Consider the following 19487-nt stretch of genomic DNA (forward strand, 5'->3'; position numbering starts at 1 on the left):
CAAACGGTTGTCATATGGTGTGGTCTGTTCCACCAATTTGATTATTGCCTTGTCTATGTGCTGATCATAGGGTGTAGTGTTTTAATTTATTTTTTACTTTGCTTAGAAAAGAAAAAAGATTTTTAGTTGGGTTTCAATGGAAAAAAGGACTAGTTAGGAAGAAGAAATATAAGGGAATTGTTTGTAATTAAATACAATCAGATTTTTGTAGGTGATAAATTGGGAAAATAGGATTGAAAAGTATATCTTCCTTTTAGTATTTTGGTAAGGGTGGCAAGGAATGGGGGTGGCAAATAGGGGCAACTTTCCCTAATAAACACCCCAGAAAAACAAAAAAAGGTTACTAAATGGAATAGCAAATAAAATTAAACTTTATGCCACACATATTCAGATCTAACGGTTTAAAACCACTGGGCATATATGGACGATCCCAGACATCCTAGAGCGTCACGCCCCCTATAATTTTGATTTGTTATTGATTTTTTTCTGTGTGTTTTAGGGTTTTGATGTTCAACAAAACAACTAACAACAACAGGCAACAGGTATGGATTAATCTGATTTTGGTTTTTCTGTTGTGTTTGATTTTGGGGGTTTTGTGACTTTGATCAATCTGATTTTGGGGGTACTTAGAATTTAATTTTGTTATGACTTTAATTTAGAATCTAATTTCATTTTACATGCTTTGATGATTTACTTGCAATGTCAGGATTTGTAGTTACTTACGAAATTATACCCTGTAGAATTCCTTTGTCGGATTTATGTATTTGTTGAAATCATATCAAGACTTTTTCTCTATTGTTCTGAGTAACTTTGCTAGATTCAGATTTCCTCCATCTTGGTTCATAGCTTGTGCGAACTAACTATAGGCGAAAAACTGCATCTGTGATAGTTTGGAATCCAGAAAAACTGTCAACATTACTTGTATATGATTGTTTTGCAGATTGTGAAATATGGGATGGTTATTTTTTTCAAGATGATGCGTGGTGTTGTTATGTAAACAGTTTGAATTTGATTCTTTAAAGTGGATTTGTCTTGCAGATATGCAGTCACTCTATAAAGGGCTTCGATGTCATCTCACATCCTCAAATGTCAGTAAAATAAGTGGTCTTCGTGGATTCATTGCTTGTGTTGGCTCTCCTTTGAAATCAGTATGTGTTTTGTAAACCCTTTCTGGTAACTGTTTTGATTTTATTTTATGAATTCATATTGATTAGTTCAAGAAATGAACCCATGCTCTAGGAATAATGGTGACACAGAATTCTGTAATTCATTGGAATGCGTCTCTGCAATTAGGGTATATAGATTGTTGTCATTTACATTCGGAAAATGTTAACATAACCGGTGCTATCGCAAATAACACCATGTATGTCAAGGACAGTAACCTGTGTTTAAATTCCAATCAAAGTTCGAATTTTCTCTTCAAGCAACAACACAGCTTACGTTTAACTCGTTTTCGTATGTTGAGTTATACTACCTCCATTTCAAAATAATAGGCAGGTTTGTGTGTAAATTTACACACAAACCTGCCTATTTTTTAGAGACGGAGGGAGTAGCACTTCTCAGAGACTGATGCTTTTGTTTTATTCTTGAATTATGACTCCATCCTGTCAATCATATAGGTGTAAATTACGAGTGCGGTTATAAAGGCATTATCTGGTTATCTTCTTTGAGGTTATTTTTTTGATCTCGCAGTGTGAGAGCAAATTTGAACTAGCACCTTTACAACCCTCAGATAACAAAGATGTCACGTCATTAGATTGTGGACCTAACCACAGTTATGTTAGGATTTTCTTTGTAGTTCCATATCTAGTTTAAATCCAATATAAAGTATTTAATTATTTATTTTTGTAAAATACCCATGATATCCTACATTTGACCCCTAAAATCTCACAGACCTCTTAATCTATCATCGCACAATATTAAGGGAAGGCAGAGTGGAAAAAAAGTCAGCAATTGTTCATTGTTAGTATCCAGAATCTAGATCATGATGAATGCGGAGAGATATTCATAAAACGAACTATGATTAAGTACTGCTGCATACTATGATTTTCTCTCTGAAAATACGATAAACGAACTTTGAAATATTTCTTGTTTAGGGGATACCATAGTGATTGTGATGGACAAAAATCACTTTAGTCCCCAGAAGGAGGCCTCCTAAATTTTGTAGATCAGTAGTTTTGTTAAGTTAATTAAAAGATGAACGATGTTTGATGAATTATGCTCTATACAAACCCTAGAGAGAGTGGTGGGTGGTCTTGGAAAATGTCCTTGTTGGGATTGGAGGACAGTGACATCTTGAGTCTGAAATTGAGAAGATCAGGGATCCTTGTGAGGTACTAAAACTTTGAGGCTAACTAATGAAGACGAAGTAAGCTAGTGTTCGAGTCTGCAATGTTTTCATCCATTCCAAATATGAACTATTGGAATATTTGGAGACTAATGAAGTAAGCTAGTTTTTGAAACATACAATTCGTGGTTCCCATTATGACGTCATATGCAGGTTGTAAGTAAGTTGGTTTGTGCCGGATTCAATTGTGTTTGTTGCTGATAAAATAAATACGTAATAGGTATTTAGTAAAAATAAGTATATGAAAAAAATCTGGAAAGATACGAATATTATTTAAGTAATTCAGTAGATAACTGTGGTTAGTCATGACTTCAATATCCAAGGGGGATCAAGGTACTAGTTCAAATTTTGCTCTCGCACTGCGGGATCAAAACTTTTTCCCTTCTTTGAGGACTCAGTTAACCCCTTAGTATTTGTAAGCAGTCCTTTAAAATAGTTATAAGAATTGCGGGAGTCCTGTTTATGAACATTATTATTCGTTTCCCAGCTCTAATTCTTCAAAAGTGATACAAGCTAACAAATAACAATCACTAGAGTTACCTTTAATATTGAAAATCAGGCTAATAAATAGGTTCAAACTGCGAAGCTTGTAGTGTGGAATGTTAGCTATTGAATTTTTCTTCAGAAGTTGGTTTCCGGAGAAAGTTTGGTACTTCTCAAATATCCACGACCAATTTGGTGATTGCCTTGTTTTGTTCTCTGTTATTTAGAGAAAATGGGCTGCTTTATGCCCATAATTCCAGCCGGGATCAGTTGGTGTTACTGTTGTTATGTCAGTCTTTGTCCTTAGGTAATAGATAAAAGTGTACTCTTATCTAATGTCCTTGAGTTAATTTCAGGAAACCAAATGTAGTTCCCCGTTGGAGTCCTCAGCATATCATTGCCGCAGTTGTGCATCGTCCACATGCAGAATCCATGGAGTAGGGATATCCAAATGGGGTGCATTTGGGCCTGCTTTCACTACCAGGTCCATGACAACAGATGCTCATCCCAGGGAACCGGTTTCTGGTTCCACCAATGACATAGCTTCTCCGCATATAAAATTCAAGAGGCTTGATAAAACAGCCAGACATATTATGCAGGCATGAATTTCATTGCTTCAGAGAATGTAATCTACATTTTTCTTATACATCTAAACATCCTAATGTTACTCTCTTTTACAGATTATTGATAAGGAACAAGTGCAAGCAGTGAAAGAGCACAGAGATTTCCCTGATATACAGCCTGGTGATACCGTCCAGCTTAAAGTGGTAGGTGAAGTTTTTGCATTGTTTGAGTGATTTTGTTTTTCTTTTCAACTGACCCCCGCATTGAACAGGAAGTTCCAGAAAACAAACGACGAGTTCAAACTCTGAAAGGCACTGTTATTGCAAGAAGGAATGCTGGGCTACATTCAACATTTAGAATAAGAAGGATGTTAGCTGGTGTTGGAGTAGAATCTGTTTACCCTCTGTAAGTATTTAGTATTTATTGTTTTAGTGTTGTCAAAATTCAATACTGTGTTACTGTTTGTTTCCTTCGCCAACTGTTGCTAGAAGAAATAAGTGCATCAGAGCTTGCTCAACACAAAGTCCAGCCACAGTCTGTTATTGTGAAACACACCAAAACGAGTGTACAATCAATTTCAAGATATTCTTTTAATAACTTGGCTTGCTAATCTGATTAATTCACATAATGAGTGGGAATATGCTACGACAAATATTTAGGTGTAGGCATGCACCGAGTAAGTTATAAAGCATGACATTAGTTAATAAACCATACATATTCTTGCTGATGAGCACTATTCAATCTCATAGTTACAGACTTACAGTAACAAGTTTCTGGTATTATCCTTGTTTTTTCAATTGTTATGGACTCCCTCAGGAAAAACTATCCGACTTTGTGATTGAACAGATACTCTCCTAACATTAAGGAGATGAAAGTGCTGAACAAGAATAAAGCCAGGAGGGCCAAGCTTTACTATCTCAGGGATAGAAAGAATGCACTCAAGAAACAGTAACCTAATCAGAAGGTTTGGTTGTAGACGAACCTTTGGCAGTTAATTAGGTAACAATAGACTTATTTGTTGCAGTTATTTGAAGCTTCTGTAAACCTGCGGGCTAGTGTTACCCCTTTATTTCCTGTAATAAATTGTGTCGATGAGCTCAATATAGTGTTTTCGCAGAGTTTGATTCTTCAATTTATCCACATCAGGCAAAAATAGCTTTTTGTATGATTTTTCCCTTTTCTCTCATTCTCTCTCTCTCTGCCTTTTAAGATTTCTTTGTAAAGGTTTATTTTGTTAAGCTGTCTATGGGATGTTGCTTTTCACGACAGGGAACTTTTAAGGACAGCTATATTTTATTGGATTAAAAATTGACCTTTATCTCTTCTATGGCAAAATCTATTGGAATTGACAATTCGTGTAACTTGCATTACTAAATGTGTGAAATGCCGTATTTAAACATATCCATACAGCTGTTATTTCCTTGTATCGGCACTACCTATGTAGCTGTATGGACAACCAACGTATCCAACAAAACATTCAGACGTAAATTAATCAGAATATTCAATAATGTGCCCGATACGAACAACGCAAAATTGTCTATAAATCACCAAGGATCCTTGTACAGTAGAACCTCTTATGCCATCATAAAACTATAAGTCGGTGTGTTTCACAAAGTTAAAGTAGAGATAGTGAAGGATGGATAAAGATTTTCCAAGGCTTTCAATTTTTGTTCTTGTAGTTTTCTCTAAATTTTGCCGGTTGTGGGCTTCATCAGATGATTTATCAGGTCTGTGCCCTCAATCTTCATTTCTCTCTGTATATTCTACTACATGCGCATGTATGCTTATACCATACATATGTTATGCCAACCCCCCTCATTAGGCTTGCTACAGGGGGTTACCCGATTCCACTGGGGTTACCAATCCAGTGCTGAGTTTAGCCGTGTACTTAGGGGACCCCTGTAGCAGCCTTGTGCTATTGAACTAATTTCATTCTCATATTAGCTTTGTTTGTAAATTCTTCTTTGAAAAACTAACATGCTCACAAATAACAATTGCTTTTCTCCATTTCTGTTTCCAGGTTGCCCACTGAACTTCACTGCATACCCGTTTTTACCTTCAGGAGAATGCATCAGAGATCCAGCAGTGACCATAAACCTGTGGGACAGTTTTCATACAACAACATGTTGTAAAACTGGTCTGACAACAATATCCCAAGCCCTGGCCTTGAACGCCAACATGACAGATTCTATCTTCCTAACTCAAAAGCAATGGCAAAACTGTTCATCCAATAATTCTTTATTCGAGAGACAACAATCAGTTTCGATCACCACTTGTGGTTTTGATAAACTCTTTTATGGTAGTAGTGGCTGTTCAAGTTTTTCTTACTCAACCTTCAAAAAGTCTCATCCCCGACTATACGAAAATTTAATAGGAAATTGTACTAGTCAGTTCAGTACCTCATTCAATAACACTTGCAAGGATTGTGCAAAAGCCATTACAGACACAAGGGATGAACTGATGGACCTTACTAACGTAAATGATAAAAAGAATGGTACAGCGAAAGAGATTTGTGTGTTCCTGGTGGTTGTTGCTGCTGCAGTTGAACACATCGGCGATTCTTCTTGGATCAATGATTTCTATAGTTGTTTGCTTGCTTTGGATAGTGCAGGTAAGCGTGATATATGTGCCTATCAATATCATTGTAGTGCCATGCATTAAGTAATTTTTTATACTTAAGCATTTTCGTCGCTGAAGTACTAACTATGAGTAAATCTTGTTGTTTATTTGTGTCACCAGATGAAGGTTACTCCGGCCTCAAGTGTAAGTGCAAAATAACTGAATTTCCTGCTTATATGGGTCCGGATAGGCCCTAAGACTAACCGTAATAACGTATACTGCTATTATGATTTTTCAGATTCTACAGCTCAGGCAATATTAGCAATACTTATAGCAGCATCGGCGTTGGTTTTGATTATTGTAGTTATCAAGTATGTGACAAGGAAGAGGGTTCCAAGACCAGTTAAAGGTATACTATTCACTGTCTTTCCAACTTCAAGTATCATAACAGCATTCAAGGGATGTCTAATTAATCACAGATTAGGAATGTGATTTCATTGAACTACAACATTTTATTTGATTCACAGGGAAAGAAATGGCTGCATGGTCTGGTTTGTATAGATTCTCCAAGCAAGAAATCCTGAATGCCATAAACTTCAGCAGCCATAAAGTGTGCTTAGGCACTGGGAGTGCCGGCCAAGTCTACAAAGCTGTTCTTCCAAGTGGACAAATAGTTGCAATAAAACACATATACAAGAGCAATACCTCTGATACATTCACAAGGGAAGTGGAAGGTTTATCAAGAATTCGGCATCCTAATCTTGTCTGTCTCTTTGGATGCTGCGAAGAAGATGGGGAGCAGTATCTGGTTTATGAATTTTGTTCTAACGGAAATCTTGCTCAACATCTTCTAAGTATGCATAACTTAACATGAACTTAGTGATCTGAATAAACTCGATTCACCTGCTAGTTCATGTAGTCTTATATTTATCTAAGTGCATACTTTATCACAGGAAGGAATACTGATCTTACATGGGATAGAAGAGTAAAGATTATGAGAGACTGCGCGATTGCATTGAAGTTCCTCCACAATAACCCTTACGGATGTACTGTGCACAGAGATATCAAGGTAAGAAAAATATGAAGTTAAGTCTGGTATTTTGCGAGTTTCTAAGTTATGGATTTATGATTGTGGTTGCAGCTTACAAACATCCTTCTGACAGACACAATGGATCCAAAGCTTTCTGATTTTGGCTTAGCAAGGATGCTTGGGATGGAAGAAAGCAAAGTTTTCACTGATGTTAGAGGAACTTTAGGCTATATGGACCCTGAATATATGAGCAATGCTAAACTCACTTCAGCTAGTGATGTTTATAGTTTCGGTATTGTGATCCTACAAATTTTGTCAGGAAGAAAGGTTATCGAGTTAGATATCGATGCAAGGGATCAACTGACTAGAAAGGTATACACACTGGCACACAATGTGAATGAGCATTCAATCAAATTAGTACATTTTCAGCTTGTTTTTCACTTACAACCTCAAAAGAATTGCGATTCGAATTGTACACCATGGTACTGTATCTAGTCAGAGAAGGTGAAAGATGGGTCATCAAATGCTAACAATTCTTATACTGCTTATGCAGGCAAAAGATGTCATAATGGCGAAGCGACCCGCAACTGAATTTGAAGATCCACGATTGAAAGGAGACTTAGACGCGAAAGATTTCAGGTCCATTCTACATATTGCAGTTCTTTGTGTCGCTAATAAAAGCAATGGTCGTCCTACAATTGACAACATTTTACAAGAAATCGATGACGCTTGGAAGAACACCCAAACTTTTAAGGTGAGATTTTTTTTAGTTTAGAGATTTTTTACAAGAAATCGCTAATATGCACATACACTTGTTTTAGTTTAGAGATTTTTTTTGAACCTGTGCTAACAACTAAAATCATTGTTATTGTAAGCAGAACTTGAAGATTGAGAAGAATGATTCGTTATTACTATCCCAAAACACTGCGAATTCATCCGAAGTTTTTTCATTATAGAGATGCATCCATCAACAACTGTATGTAAAGTTTGTAAGTTTGTTGATAATGTATATTATAACAACAGCTCTGCTGTGTTACAGATCTGGATGGCGTCTCTCTTTAGCACAATTGCGGGTATATGGTATATGGTTTATGAGAAATGCCATGGTGTTTGAGGAAGTAGACTGGAATACTCAGAAAATTAAGACAAGATGAATAATGCATGATGTGTATGACATTCAAATTAATTCTACAGGACTTTGGTATTGAATGTAGGCTAACTAGAAGAACTCGGATTATTGATTGCCATTGGGAACTGCCTTCAATGAACGGATTATTGATTGCCATCGGGAACTTCCTGCAACCCTCGCTTGGCTGCAGTTGCTGGTTTCATGTACAGAAAAGAAAGGGGTAGCTTTGTTTTTGCCAAGACTTTGGGGCTGGGAGTGCAGTTTAACTATGTGGTAGAAATTGTTGCTATTATTATATCTCTTTGTAGAAAATCTGATACCAAAAGACTTAATGAACACAAAAAACGTAACTCAAACACTTTTCTATATTAATATAAATAATCTCATGGCTCAACAACCTATTTATAGTTTAACAAACTTGACTCTCAAGTAAAGACACTTTCCTAACATATCAAACTCTAAATTAAAGACACTTCTAAAATATTCCAAACTCTATAGGTAAATACTATATGTAAGCAAACTCTAATACTAGCAAACTTATTTTCCCAAGTTTACTACACGTTCACAATAACGCGTGGGAACTTGTACTGGTTGTTTCCATAAACGGTTTCTATAAACGACATCAACTTCCACTGGTTGCTTCCACCCAGACAGGATTAACTTCTTCTAGTTACTTCCATAAATTATATATTGGTTTAATCTTAACATCCTCCCTTAAACCAAGATATTCTTTACTGATTATTCCAAATTTTCCATGCAAGTAAATGAAAGTATTAGACTTCAAAGACTTGGTGAAAATATCAGCTACTTGATTCACACTTTCACAAAATTCAACAGCTATTTCTTTGTTATCGACAAGCTCTCTAATGTAATGATACTTGATGTCCATGTGCTTACTCCTTCCATGAAGCACATGATTCTTTGTCAGTGAAATTGAGGACTTGTTATAAAAAACTATTGTTGTAGATGTTACCTGCTCATGGAAAAGAGATTTCAGCATCATTCTCAGCCACACTGCTTGTGTAGCACAATTCAGCAACAATATATTCAGCTGTGGGTAATGCAACAACCTGTTGCTTCTTTGATGACCAAGAGAAAAATCTTGTTCCCAAATGGAAGGCATAACATGAAGTACTTTTCCATCCCAATCACTATATGTATATCCAACTAGCTTTGGATCTTCTGAATCTGTGTAAAGAATTCCTAAACTAGTTGCTCCTTTAACATATCTTAAAATACGTTTTGCAGCTTGTAAGTGTGATTGTCTTGGTGATTCCATAAACCTAATGACCAACCCAACTGCATACATAATATCAGGTGTTGTACCAGTCAAATATCTGAGACATCCAACCAGACACTTAAAGTCTGTTGGATTCACAAGTTCTCCTGATCCATCATTTGTCAATTTCAACCTCTCCTCTACTGATGTCAAAATAGGATTGCAATTATCCATCTTGAACCTCTTCAATATTCCATCTGCATATCTTTGTTGATTAATAAAGATACCTCTTTCTGTTTGTTGTACTTCAATATCAAGAAAATATGACATTAATCCAAGATCTGTCATTTCAAACTCCTTCACCATATCCTCCCTGAATTCATTGATACTGAAATATTTCCTCTGAATATAAGATCATCCACATATAAAAAAACTATAATATGATTGCCAAGAGAATCATCTTTCAAATACAGTGTATGTTCATATGGAAATCTTGTAAAACCTTTCTCAATGAAGTATGAATCTATTCTTGTATACCAAGCACGTGGTGCTTGTTTTAAACCATACAAAGCTTTATTTAGCTTGTATACTTTATTCTCCTTCCCCTCCATAACATAATCTGCTGGTTGTTCAATATATACTTCTTCTTGTAGTACACCATTTAAGAATGCACTCTTCACATCCATCTGAAAGATCTTCCAATGCTTCTGAGCAGCTAAAGCAATGATCATACGTATTGTATCCAATCTTGAAACTGGTGCAAACACTTATGATTAATATATTCCTTGTTTTTGTTTATATCCCTTAGCAACTAATATTTCTTTCAATCTATCTATTTCTCCATCTGATTTATACTTAGTTTTGTAAACCTACTTTACACATATTGCTTTCTTTCCTTGTGGAAGTTCAGTAAGATTCCAAGTATTATTCTTCTCAATAGACTTCAACTCTGCATCCATAGCTTGTATCCATCCTTGTTCTTTGGAAGCTTCTTCATAAGCTACAGGATCACAATCTCCAAACAAAGAAAAGTTAATCACTTCATCATCAGTATCATCATCATCTCTTCTTAACACATAGTCATTCATTCTTGCCGGTGTAACAATATTTCTTCTTGGTCTTGTATTTTATTCTTGTTGTGGTACAACATCAACTCTAACTTCTTCTTGAAGTTCAACAACATCATTCTGAGTTCTTATTTCTTCTTCAACTGTAATGGTACTATTCTTACTTTCTTTTGTTGTTGTAACATTCCAATCCCATTGTGAATCTTTATCAAATATCACATCTCTGCTAATGATTATTTTCCCTGTTTCTGGATTATAAAGTTTGTATCCTTTGGTTACTGAGCTATAACCAACAAGAATACACTTCTCACTCTTATCAACTAACTTCTTCCTAAGTTCTTTAGGTACATGTTCATATGCAATGCACCCAAAAATTCTCAAATGTCTTACACTTGGTCTTATTCCTCTCCAAGCTGCTTTTGGTGTCTTATTATTCAAGATATATGTTGGACATCTGTTAAGTAAATACACCGCTGTATCAACTGCATAACTCCAAAAGTTCTTAGGTAAACCATTTGTTCTTCTTGTAGTTCCAGCAATCTCCATAATAGTTCTGTTTTTTCTCTCAGCAACACCATTTTTTTGAGGTGTATATCTAGCTGTTAACTGATGTAGAATACCATGCTCTTCCAAAATCTTGATGTTCTTACCAATTTGTTTCTCAGCATATGCTTTAAAACTTCTAAAAGCATGAAAAGCATCACTTTTTTATGTAAGCAGATACACCCAAGCCTTTCTACTAAAATCATCAATGAAAGTTATGAAATAGTTATTACCTCCATGTGATGTAACTTCAAAAGGACCACATAGATCATTGTGTATAATTTCCAAATGTTGTCCTGCTCTTCTAGCTTTATTCACTGGGAATGGATCTCTGTGTTGCTTACCAAAGATGCAATTCTCACATCTTGAGTCTGGAAACTCTATAGTAGGTAGACCTGACACCATCTCCTTATTGGATAAATATTGTAAACTATTAAAGTTTACATGACCCATTCTCTTGTGCCACAACCAAGAATCATCATGTATATGAGTACTATAGCAACTTTCCTTTTGATGCTGAATATTCAAAGGAAATAGTTTGTTCTTTGTCATCTGTACTTTTGCTATCAGTCTTCTTCTTCTATCTTTAATGAAACAAATACCATTGTAAATATTAATATAATATCCTCTCTCTAACAATTGCCCCATGCTTAGCAGATTTTGATGCAAACCAGGTACATAGAAAACATCCATAATGTATGCTTTTGAACCATTCTTAAGAACCATTACTATTCTTCCTTTTCCCATAACTGGGATTGTAAAACTATTACCAAACTTCACAGTTCATCTTACAGACTCATCAAGTTTATCGAATAAGTCTTTTCTGCCACACATATGATTACTGCAACCAATATATAAGTACCACTTAAGTTGAGGTTGTTCTTCTACAGTATGACATGCAAGTAGCATGTTTTCAGCTTTCTGTTCTTCTTCTTCTTGAGTCTCAGCTATATTTTCTTTGAAGTTGGCTTTGTAATTATTTTCTGTTGTCTTTCTAGGATTTGGACAATCAAAAGAAAAATGTCCAAAATCTCCACAATTATAACACTGAAGCTTTGCTTTATCTATTGGTTTTCTTCCCTGATAACCTCCATTATATGATCTTCCTCCAAAATTATATCTTCCTTGATAACTTCTATTATTTGATCTTCCTCCAGAGCTAGAATTTCCTTGATTGTTAGTCCATCTGACTTGACTTTCTAGAGCTTCTTCTACTGTTTTGCAGCAACTGTTTTCTCAAGTAATCTCTGTTCATAAGCCTGTAATGAACCTAATGACTCATTAAGAGTCATAGTTGCAGCAGTGTTACACTCTGCTATAGCAGTTACTTTTGCTTCAAAATTCTCAGGTAAGCTTCTTAAAATCTTTTCAACAATTGCTGAATCTTCAATAGTGTCACCATTAACTTTCATCTCATTGACAAGATTTAATTTCTTTGAGAAATACTATGATATTGTTTCAGATGAATCCATCTGTAACATTTCATATTTGCACTTCAGAGTTTGTAATCTTATTTTCTTGACCTTGTCAGAACCTTTGTAGTAGTTTACCAGACCATCCCATGCTGATTTAGCTTGCTTAATATAGATAACTTTATCCATGAGAAATTCATGAATACCTTGATGGAGAATGTAGGTTGCTTTAGAGTTATTCTTCTTGTTTGTTGTTAAAGCAGTTTGTTGTTCTGCTATTAGAACAATGACAAGATTTAATGTCTTTGAGAAATATTATGATATTGTTTCAGATGAATCCATCTGTAGCAGTTCATATTTGTGCTCCAGAGTTTGTAATCTTACTTTCTTGACCTTGTCAGAACCTTTGTAGTGGTTTACCAGACCATCCCATGCCGCTTTATCTTGCTTAATATAGATAACTCTATCCATGAGAAATTCATGAATACCTTGATGGAGAATGTAGGTTTCTTTAGAGTTATTCTTCGTGTTTGCTGTTAAAGCAGTTTGTTGTTATGCTGTTAGAACAACTCCTTCTGCTGGTTCATCATAACCATCTTTCACAATATCCCACACCTCTTGGTATGTGAAAATATTCTCCATCTGTAACCTCCAGTATTTAAAGTTTTTACCTTCAAACACCGGTACTTTAATAGAACTCAAACTTGACGCCATCTTCTTATTCAACAACTCATACCCACAACCCTGGAACCTGATACCAGTGCTCTGATACCAGATGTAGAAAATATGATATCAAAGACTTAATGAACACAAAAAACGTAACTCAAACCCTTTTCTATATTGATGTAAATAATCTCATGGCTCAACAGCCAATTTATAGTTTAACAAACTTAACTCTCAAGTAAAGACACTTTCCTGACATATCAAACTCTAAATTAAAGACACTTCTAGAATATTCTAAACTCTATACGTAAATACTATATGTAACCAAACTATAATACTAGCAAACTTGTTTTCCCAAGTTTACCACACGTTCACAATAACGCATGACAACTTGTACTGGTCGTTTCCATAAACGACATCAACTTCAACTGGTTGCTTCCACTCTGACAACATTAACTTCTTCTAGTTACTTCCATAAACCATATCTTTGGTTTAATCTTCAACACTCTTGAATGGGCTTGCAGTGGTAGATTTACATTAGTAAAAGTCATTCCTGATTCTAGGAATGCGTCCAAGAGTTCTCAGAGTAACTCCATTATGTGGATGCTTGAGAATGTCTATAAGAGAAAAACTTTTCTGCAAAACAAGAGGTGCACTTTTGAACAGTGGGCCGGGTGATAGAAGAATATCCTCATCGGGCCTGATTCTTAACTGAGATGGAGGATACCAATTACCCACTATTATGGATCATTTTTGGTTCATCTTTGTTGTCATTTTTGTTAGGAGATATATCTTTGGTAATCTCCGAGGATTGTAAAATTTAGTTGATTATTGTTGTGCCTTGTGCTTATTATCAAATGTTGTTTTATCCAGCAAAAAAAATTTAAAATTAACATTGAACCTATCACCTAAACAAATTCTTCCGGCCGCCTCTCCCTCTCACACATAATCACAGGCCAAATTAAAAGACCCATTATTTTCAAAACAAAAAGAAAGAGAAAGAGAAAAACCCATTATGTTTTTGGTAATTTTTTTTTCTTTTTAAAAACTATCCATTTTCCTTTTATGACATACAAATTTTAGGGTGTAAACGCACACGAGACGATACGTACCGGTCTATTCGGAACAGCTGGAAGAAGGAAAAAAAATCTGAAACGTCAAATCCTTGTAGTTAACTGTACAGTAAATGTGGTCATTATAAACTTAATTACCAATGATGTTCTAGAAACAAATTAACATCTGTCAAATGGGTTTACTTAGAATAATCAAATTAACGATGTTCTAGAAACAAACATTATGTATCGAATGGGGTATCCGATCTTCCACGTGCTCTCACTTTCGTCATAACCAATAGGCTAGTCCCCGCGAGAACCTCGTGGGCTGTTTGAAACTTCTCTGTGTACGCAGCACGCTCATGCATTGCAAGAGTTACTTGAATGTCTCTCATCTTACAACCTGAATGTACATTAGTATAAAACAAAGTTACGGTACAAGTGATAATGGTCCACCAAATCTGTCCTTATTATCTCATTTCTGGTTAGGGCCTGTTTGATCAACTTATATATGTCCGTTACGTTTGGCTTCTCTTCAGGGAAAAAACTTTGAGAGAAATGAAAGACAGTAGGCAAAGGACATTTGAATCAACCGCTACTACAACAACTACAACCATGGATGTGAATAAGAATAAACGCATATTCTTAAAACTAGCTGCTAGAGAGATACTTAAGAAGGTGAATACAGGGAGTAGTTATCAAGATCTGTTGCTTCTTCGTAGTCGTCTCCGACTATATTACTTTCTCTACTTCTCTAAGCTCAACACTAACGTACCTTCATCATCATCGACGCCGCCTAACTTTCATGTATGTCTCTCATTAGTCCAGCGCTATATAAACTTATATGTGTACGTAGCTGCATTAGTTTATATCTCTCGGTCAGTCGTGACGTCTAACGCTGTCACTTTTCTATATATTGGTTGTCTAAATAATATCCACCAACATATGCAGCTGGAATGATATGCTAACTTTATTTAAAACGTAGGCAACAGTTGAGGATGGCTCATCCTGAAGGAGCGGCGGAAATGGAGTTGGAGCCTCATGAATGTTTACTAGCAAAGAAAGAAGCAGCTGACGATTATGGCGAGGAGAATGGCTTCTCAGAATTACCAATATGATGGTACTGCCGCTACACCTAATACTGTAACTCGTGGAGAACAAATGAATCCGGAAAATATCATGATGATGGAAATGCCAGAATATGAATCTTACGAAGGGATTTTGTCACCCCCATCAACATCGTCCTTGTCGTCAAGGCTTGATCAGTTTCTGCCATCTATCAAGATACGAAAAATAACGGAAGATTCCATACTAATAGACACAGTTGTTCAGAAAGACGTATCACCTACATCAACCCTATTTTGTGTTCTAGAAGAAGAAAAACTTGATATAGTTTTCGAACGTCAATACAGAACTGAAACTCAAGTATCTCATACCATTCAGGTTAGTTTGTTCGTATAGATTATATAAAGGAAAGTTATAGCTAGCTTACTTGATCTCATGTTTACACTGTGACCCTGCTGAAATTTTACCGCTGCAATTCACAGGTAAAAGTGCAACCAGACTACGATCTGCATGATTTGGAATACAAGCTTCGCACTTGGGCAGGATTTCCTACCTAAAGATCCACACGTACTCAAGAGTTGAGCCTATATATGATATCATTTTTGCGTTAATGTAATCTTTGAATTCATAGTTTACTATCATTATATTTAAGTTTCCGTTTATTTGGTCAACTTCTTCAGTTCCAGCATTTTGTTTTCATTAAGTTTTCTTTGTCAATTTGGAGATTATTTTGTACTACCCATGTTTCCTGTTCGGTTATCGCTAAAGTAAAAATATCAAGGCAACGATTTGTGGTTAAGAAAAGCAAACATGCATGTACAGTTCACAATTTAAAACAGGTCAAAACATTCGAATGTGACACTTGTTGAAAACTTGAACATAGGATGAACCATGATTCACGGGTGACGAGAATGACCATAATTTAGTATTTGGGTTCTAGAATATAAACTGCAAACTAAATACTGTACGGGCATTAAAAGAAAAGCACAAAACCAAAGAACTTAGGGAAATGGCGAACCCAAACGAAGATGATGGGTTTTATCTGATCAACCATGGATCCACAACTCCATTTGAAATTCAGTTTTGGTGATCAACCAAAGATCAAAGCTCTCGGTATACGTACTATTTCCGTTATTTCTTTAGAACTTTTGTAGAATAGATCTACAAATTACACAATCGTCCAAGAAAATGGAACTATCTACATGTGAGTAGCCTAACATGCGCACTCAAAATGAACATCAACGGAGCAAGGTTCACATCTATAGTGCCAAATTGGACAACGCTTTCTACAGATTGTGCACCATGTCTGCGGACCAGATTGCCAGGCGAGAGGGTGATTCTTATCTATCGGGTGATTTACCAGAGGTGGAAGCGTTGAACATGTAGGGTGTAAGAAGAAACCTACTCTTTTTCTTGAGCAGAATGGGCATGAATAGAAAAGCCGACCATTAACATACTCATCGCAAACACCACAACGTCCTCTCTTCACCAAATGCTCATCAGGATTTCCCTTGGTCCATGTGAGGTTTAGTTGATGGTCAGGGTGAATATGCGTTGACAATACTTCAGGACCAGCTGCACAAGTTTCATGGATATCCCAATCACACAGTTCGTTGCACCGGTATCTTAAACCCATTCCCAGTAGACGACAAGCGTTGCAGATGAACCAGCCCTCCGATACAAGTTTTAGAGTATGCCGATGGGTGAAGTGGTGTAAGTACTTATTTTTCGACGATACAAGTTCCTTTGAGAACATAGCACCCATCTTTAGATCTTTTATCGCCCCTTCTCTCTCTCTGAAGATGTAATTTTCTATAAAAGAATTGAATTTGAGTTGAGAAACCATAAACAAGCTGTATGGATCTTTTCTGGCTACTTGATTCAAAAAGAGCTTAAATGGATCTTGAAATTAGCTTATACCCCATCAAATAAATGTTCACTAGACTTCTTCAGAGGTGTGAGTCAAAATTATTTAATAATTCACGCCATGCAAGTGGGTACTTGTTAATTGACTGGTTCTTAAATAATTGACGCGGTATGTGGGTGTAACTACGCAACCAAGTTGTTAAATGCTCTGGCTGGGTGTTAAGAGGAGGGAGGTCAAGGGAACAACAACCTCACAAGCCTCTCCTTACTCTACCCGCATAAATGATTAACCAAAGACCAGGCGAGGCTAAAATTTAAGTTACTACATGGATTTAGCCGAATCGGGATGGGACCCAATACGTGACTGACCTGATAAATTTACATCAGAGTTTAATAAACATAACATTAACGGAAAATTAGGCGCGGATCCAAAAAGAAAAAATTCTCATTGTCAAGCCCGCAATTAATTTTTCTGGCTAAATTGGGGCCTATAAGGATTAATTTGGGCATATCACTACCTAACAAAAAAGAGACATTTTGAAGTAAAATGAAAGGCTCCTTAAACAACTATTTTTTAATGGCTAATTTATCCCTAATTAATTCATGTGAATTCGGGTGATTAGTGGTAAAATATCGTGTTAGATGTGAAATTAAGTTGTGTTAATGAATCATCTGAACATGAAAAAATTTGAAATTTTGAAACTTTCTGAAAAACATCAACTCAGAATCGGTATATGTTGCCATTGGTATCAACCAATTGTAACTTCAAAAACATACATAGATTTTCTGAAACTTGCTTCTACCCAGAATCGGTTTATATGGACATGAAAATCAACCGGTTATCTAGAATCGGGCATGAACAGAAACCGATTGTGGGTAAATTTTTTTCTTTTTTATCCGTGAATTATGTGTTTTTAAACATCAAATAAAATTAAAATTCATTTTATACCCGAGTTAAGAATGCATATGACTTCATACTCAGTTTCAAATCGTTTAAGAAGTTGTACTCGTTTTCAATTCGAGTATAAAGTTACACTCGTTTTCAATTCGAGTGTAAAATTATACTCATTTTCAAATTGGGTAAAAGCATAAGAACTATTCTCATTTTTAATCGAAATGAAATCGAGTATGATTTCATACTCATTTTATGATCGAGTATTAACTGGAAAAAAAAGGCTTAACCAGAATCGGTTTACACGACACATATGTAAAAACCGATTCCTGACATTGCACAACGGGAATCGATTTATAAGAATGCTCAAGTAATCCGATTCTAACAAAAAAAGATACAGAAAAATTGAGAACAACAATCGGTTTACTCGACACACATATAAAATCCGATTCTAACATTATACATCAACAATCGGTTTTTATAAGTGCTAATGTAATCCGATTCTGGTTCAAATTTCTCGAACCAGAAAACGTAACAAGGACAATTGGCCTTTGTGGGCATGAACGTAAACCGTTTCTATTTGCAATCGGATCACATATACATTAACTTTAACCGATTTTGATAAACCAGGAAAAAATTGATTTCAAAATTTTCAATATTTGAGCAATTTTATGTTACTAAAACCTAGTTTATAGGATTGGGTTGAGAAGAAAAGAAGAATAATCAATTGAAGTGGAGATGGAGATGAATTTGATTTTTATTTTAGTTTTTACTTTTATGATTTTAGTTTTATGATTTTGATTTTGATTTTAGTTTTTAAATTTTATGATTTTAGTTTTATGATTTTGATTTTAGTTTTTAATTTTATGATTAGGATTTGATGGGAACAAATTAGTAGTATTAATATTTGATAGAGGGTAAGATGATAGTTTCATCAAAGTTAGACACCCCTTATCATTCGTTATGAGGTGGATGAAAAAATCGATAGGCCCCAATTAAGTGGCCCCAATTTAGCCAGGCTAATTTTAGATACCGTGACACCCATAATTATCCGAAATTATTAAAAATGTTTGCATGACGGTTTATGCATCCGCATGACGGGTTATGCATACTATTTTTTCAGGGATAACTCGTTATGCATCCTAATTTTTCAGGGGTATAATTGACAACGCAACTTGGATATAACATATCTAAAAAATCGCGTCTTGGAATTTAACAAATTTTATATCGTTGAAATCTTTTTATGAGAGCTACACAACGTGTACAAACAACAATATCAAATTTTTGTTTTTCACGAAAAAATCGGAGGTGATCAACGTTTTAGGGAAAAAATTCGAAAACTGACTACATATTCATTATGCATCCTCCAAAAAAGACGCATAACACATTATGCAGACGCATAAAAAATTGATGTATAATTGGTTATGCAGCCATATTTAAGGATGCATATCAGGTTATGCATCCATTTTCTCAATGCATAGAAGATTATGCAACAATTTTCTCGATGAATAATGCATTATGCAGCCGTATTTTGGATGCATATCAGATTATGCATCCATTTTCTCGACTGCATGATGCATTATGCATCGATTTTCA

The 19487-nt window shown here is 35.5% G+C and overlaps 3 protein-coding genes across 5 annotated transcripts; all 3 read left to right on the plus strand.

Annotated features, from left to right (window-relative positions):
• The first annotated feature begins 391 nt into the window (after window positions 1–391).
• On the plus strand, window positions 392–4566 carry LOC113282874 (50S ribosomal protein L19-like). Its single transcript, XM_026531978.1, has 6 exons — window positions 392–542; window positions 1039–1148; window positions 3187–3429; window positions 3511–3597; window positions 3666–3799; window positions 4241–4566. The coding sequence occupies exons 2-6, from the start codon at window positions 1041–1043 to the stop codon at window positions 4344–4346; spliced, it is 678 nt and encodes a 225-aa protein (XP_026387763.1). The 5' UTR covers window positions 392–542; window positions 1039–1040; the 3' UTR covers window positions 4347–4566.
• A 464-nt stretch (window positions 4567–5030) lies between these two features.
• Window positions 5031–8097, plus strand: LOC113279689 (proline-rich receptor-like protein kinase PERK3). The gene is made up of 9 exons (XM_026528362.1): window positions 5031–5121; window positions 5415–6005; window positions 6134–6157; window positions 6252–6362; window positions 6481–6807; window positions 6907–7022; window positions 7095–7355; window positions 7537–7737; window positions 8023–8097. The coding sequence occupies exons 1-9, from the start codon at window positions 5031–5033 to the stop codon at window positions 8095–8097; spliced, it is 1797 nt and encodes a 598-aa protein (XP_026384147.1).
• A 6448-nt stretch (window positions 8098–14545) lies between these two features.
• Window positions 14546–15932, plus strand: LOC113277866. 3 transcript variants are annotated; one of them, XM_026526836.1, is made up of 3 exons: window positions 14546–14875; window positions 15061–15511; window positions 15616–15918. In XM_026526836.1, the coding sequence occupies exons 2-3, from the start codon at window positions 15149–15151 to the stop codon at window positions 15688–15690; spliced, it is 438 nt and encodes a 145-aa protein (XP_026382621.1). In that variant the 5' UTR covers window positions 14546–14875; window positions 15061–15148; the 3' UTR covers window positions 15691–15918. The 3 variants fall into 3 exon arrangements, with proteins under 3 accessions (XP_026382621.1, XP_026382622.1, XP_026382620.1); XM_026526837.1 differs by having other exon boundaries at window positions 14549–14875; window positions 15054–15511; window positions 15616–15932; XM_026526835.1 differs by having other exon boundaries at window positions 14558–14689; window positions 15054–15511.
• The last annotated feature ends 3555 nt before the right edge of the window (window positions 15933–19487 follow it).

This window comes from Papaver somniferum, chromosome 5 (genome assembly GCF_003573695.1).
Source record: "Papaver somniferum cultivar HN1 chromosome 5, ASM357369v1, whole genome shotgun sequence".
Taxonomy (NCBI): domain Eukaryota; kingdom Viridiplantae; phylum Streptophyta; class Magnoliopsida; order Ranunculales; family Papaveraceae; genus Papaver; species Papaver somniferum.

Bases quoted from the DNA above. Each gene is read 5' to 3' on its own strand.
- LOC113282874 (XM_026531978.1), top strand. From the start codon at position 1,041: ATGCAGTCACTCTATAAAGGGCTTCGATGTCATCTCACATCCTCAAAT. The intron at 1,149-3,186 runs GTATGTGTTTTG...AGTTAATTTCAG, and splicing joins TTGGCTCTCCTTTGAAATCA to GAAACCAAATGTAGTTCCCC. The intron at 3,430-3,510 runs GCATGAATTTCA...TCTCTTTTACAG, and splicing joins CAGCCAGACATATTATGCAG to ATTATTGATAAGGAACAAGT.
- LOC113279689 (XM_026528362.1), top strand. From the start codon at position 5,031: ATGGATAAAGATTTTCCAAGGCTTTCAATTTTTGTTCTTGTAGTTTTC. The intron at 6,363-6,480 runs GTATACTATTCA...TTTGATTCACAG, and splicing joins GGTTCCAAGACCAGTTAAAG to GGAAAGAAATGGCTGCATGG. The intron at 7,738-8,022 runs GTGAGATTTTTT...GCTGTGTTACAG, and splicing joins AGAACACCCAAACTTTTAAG to ATCTGGATGGCGTCTCTCTT.
- LOC113277866 (XM_026526836.1), top strand. From the start codon at position 15,149: ATGGCGAGGAGAATGGCTTCTCAGAATTACCAATATGATGGTACTGCC. The intron at 15,512-15,615 runs GTTAGTTTGTTC...TGCAATTCACAG, and splicing joins AAGTATCTCATACCATTCAG to GTAAAAGTGCAACCAGACTA.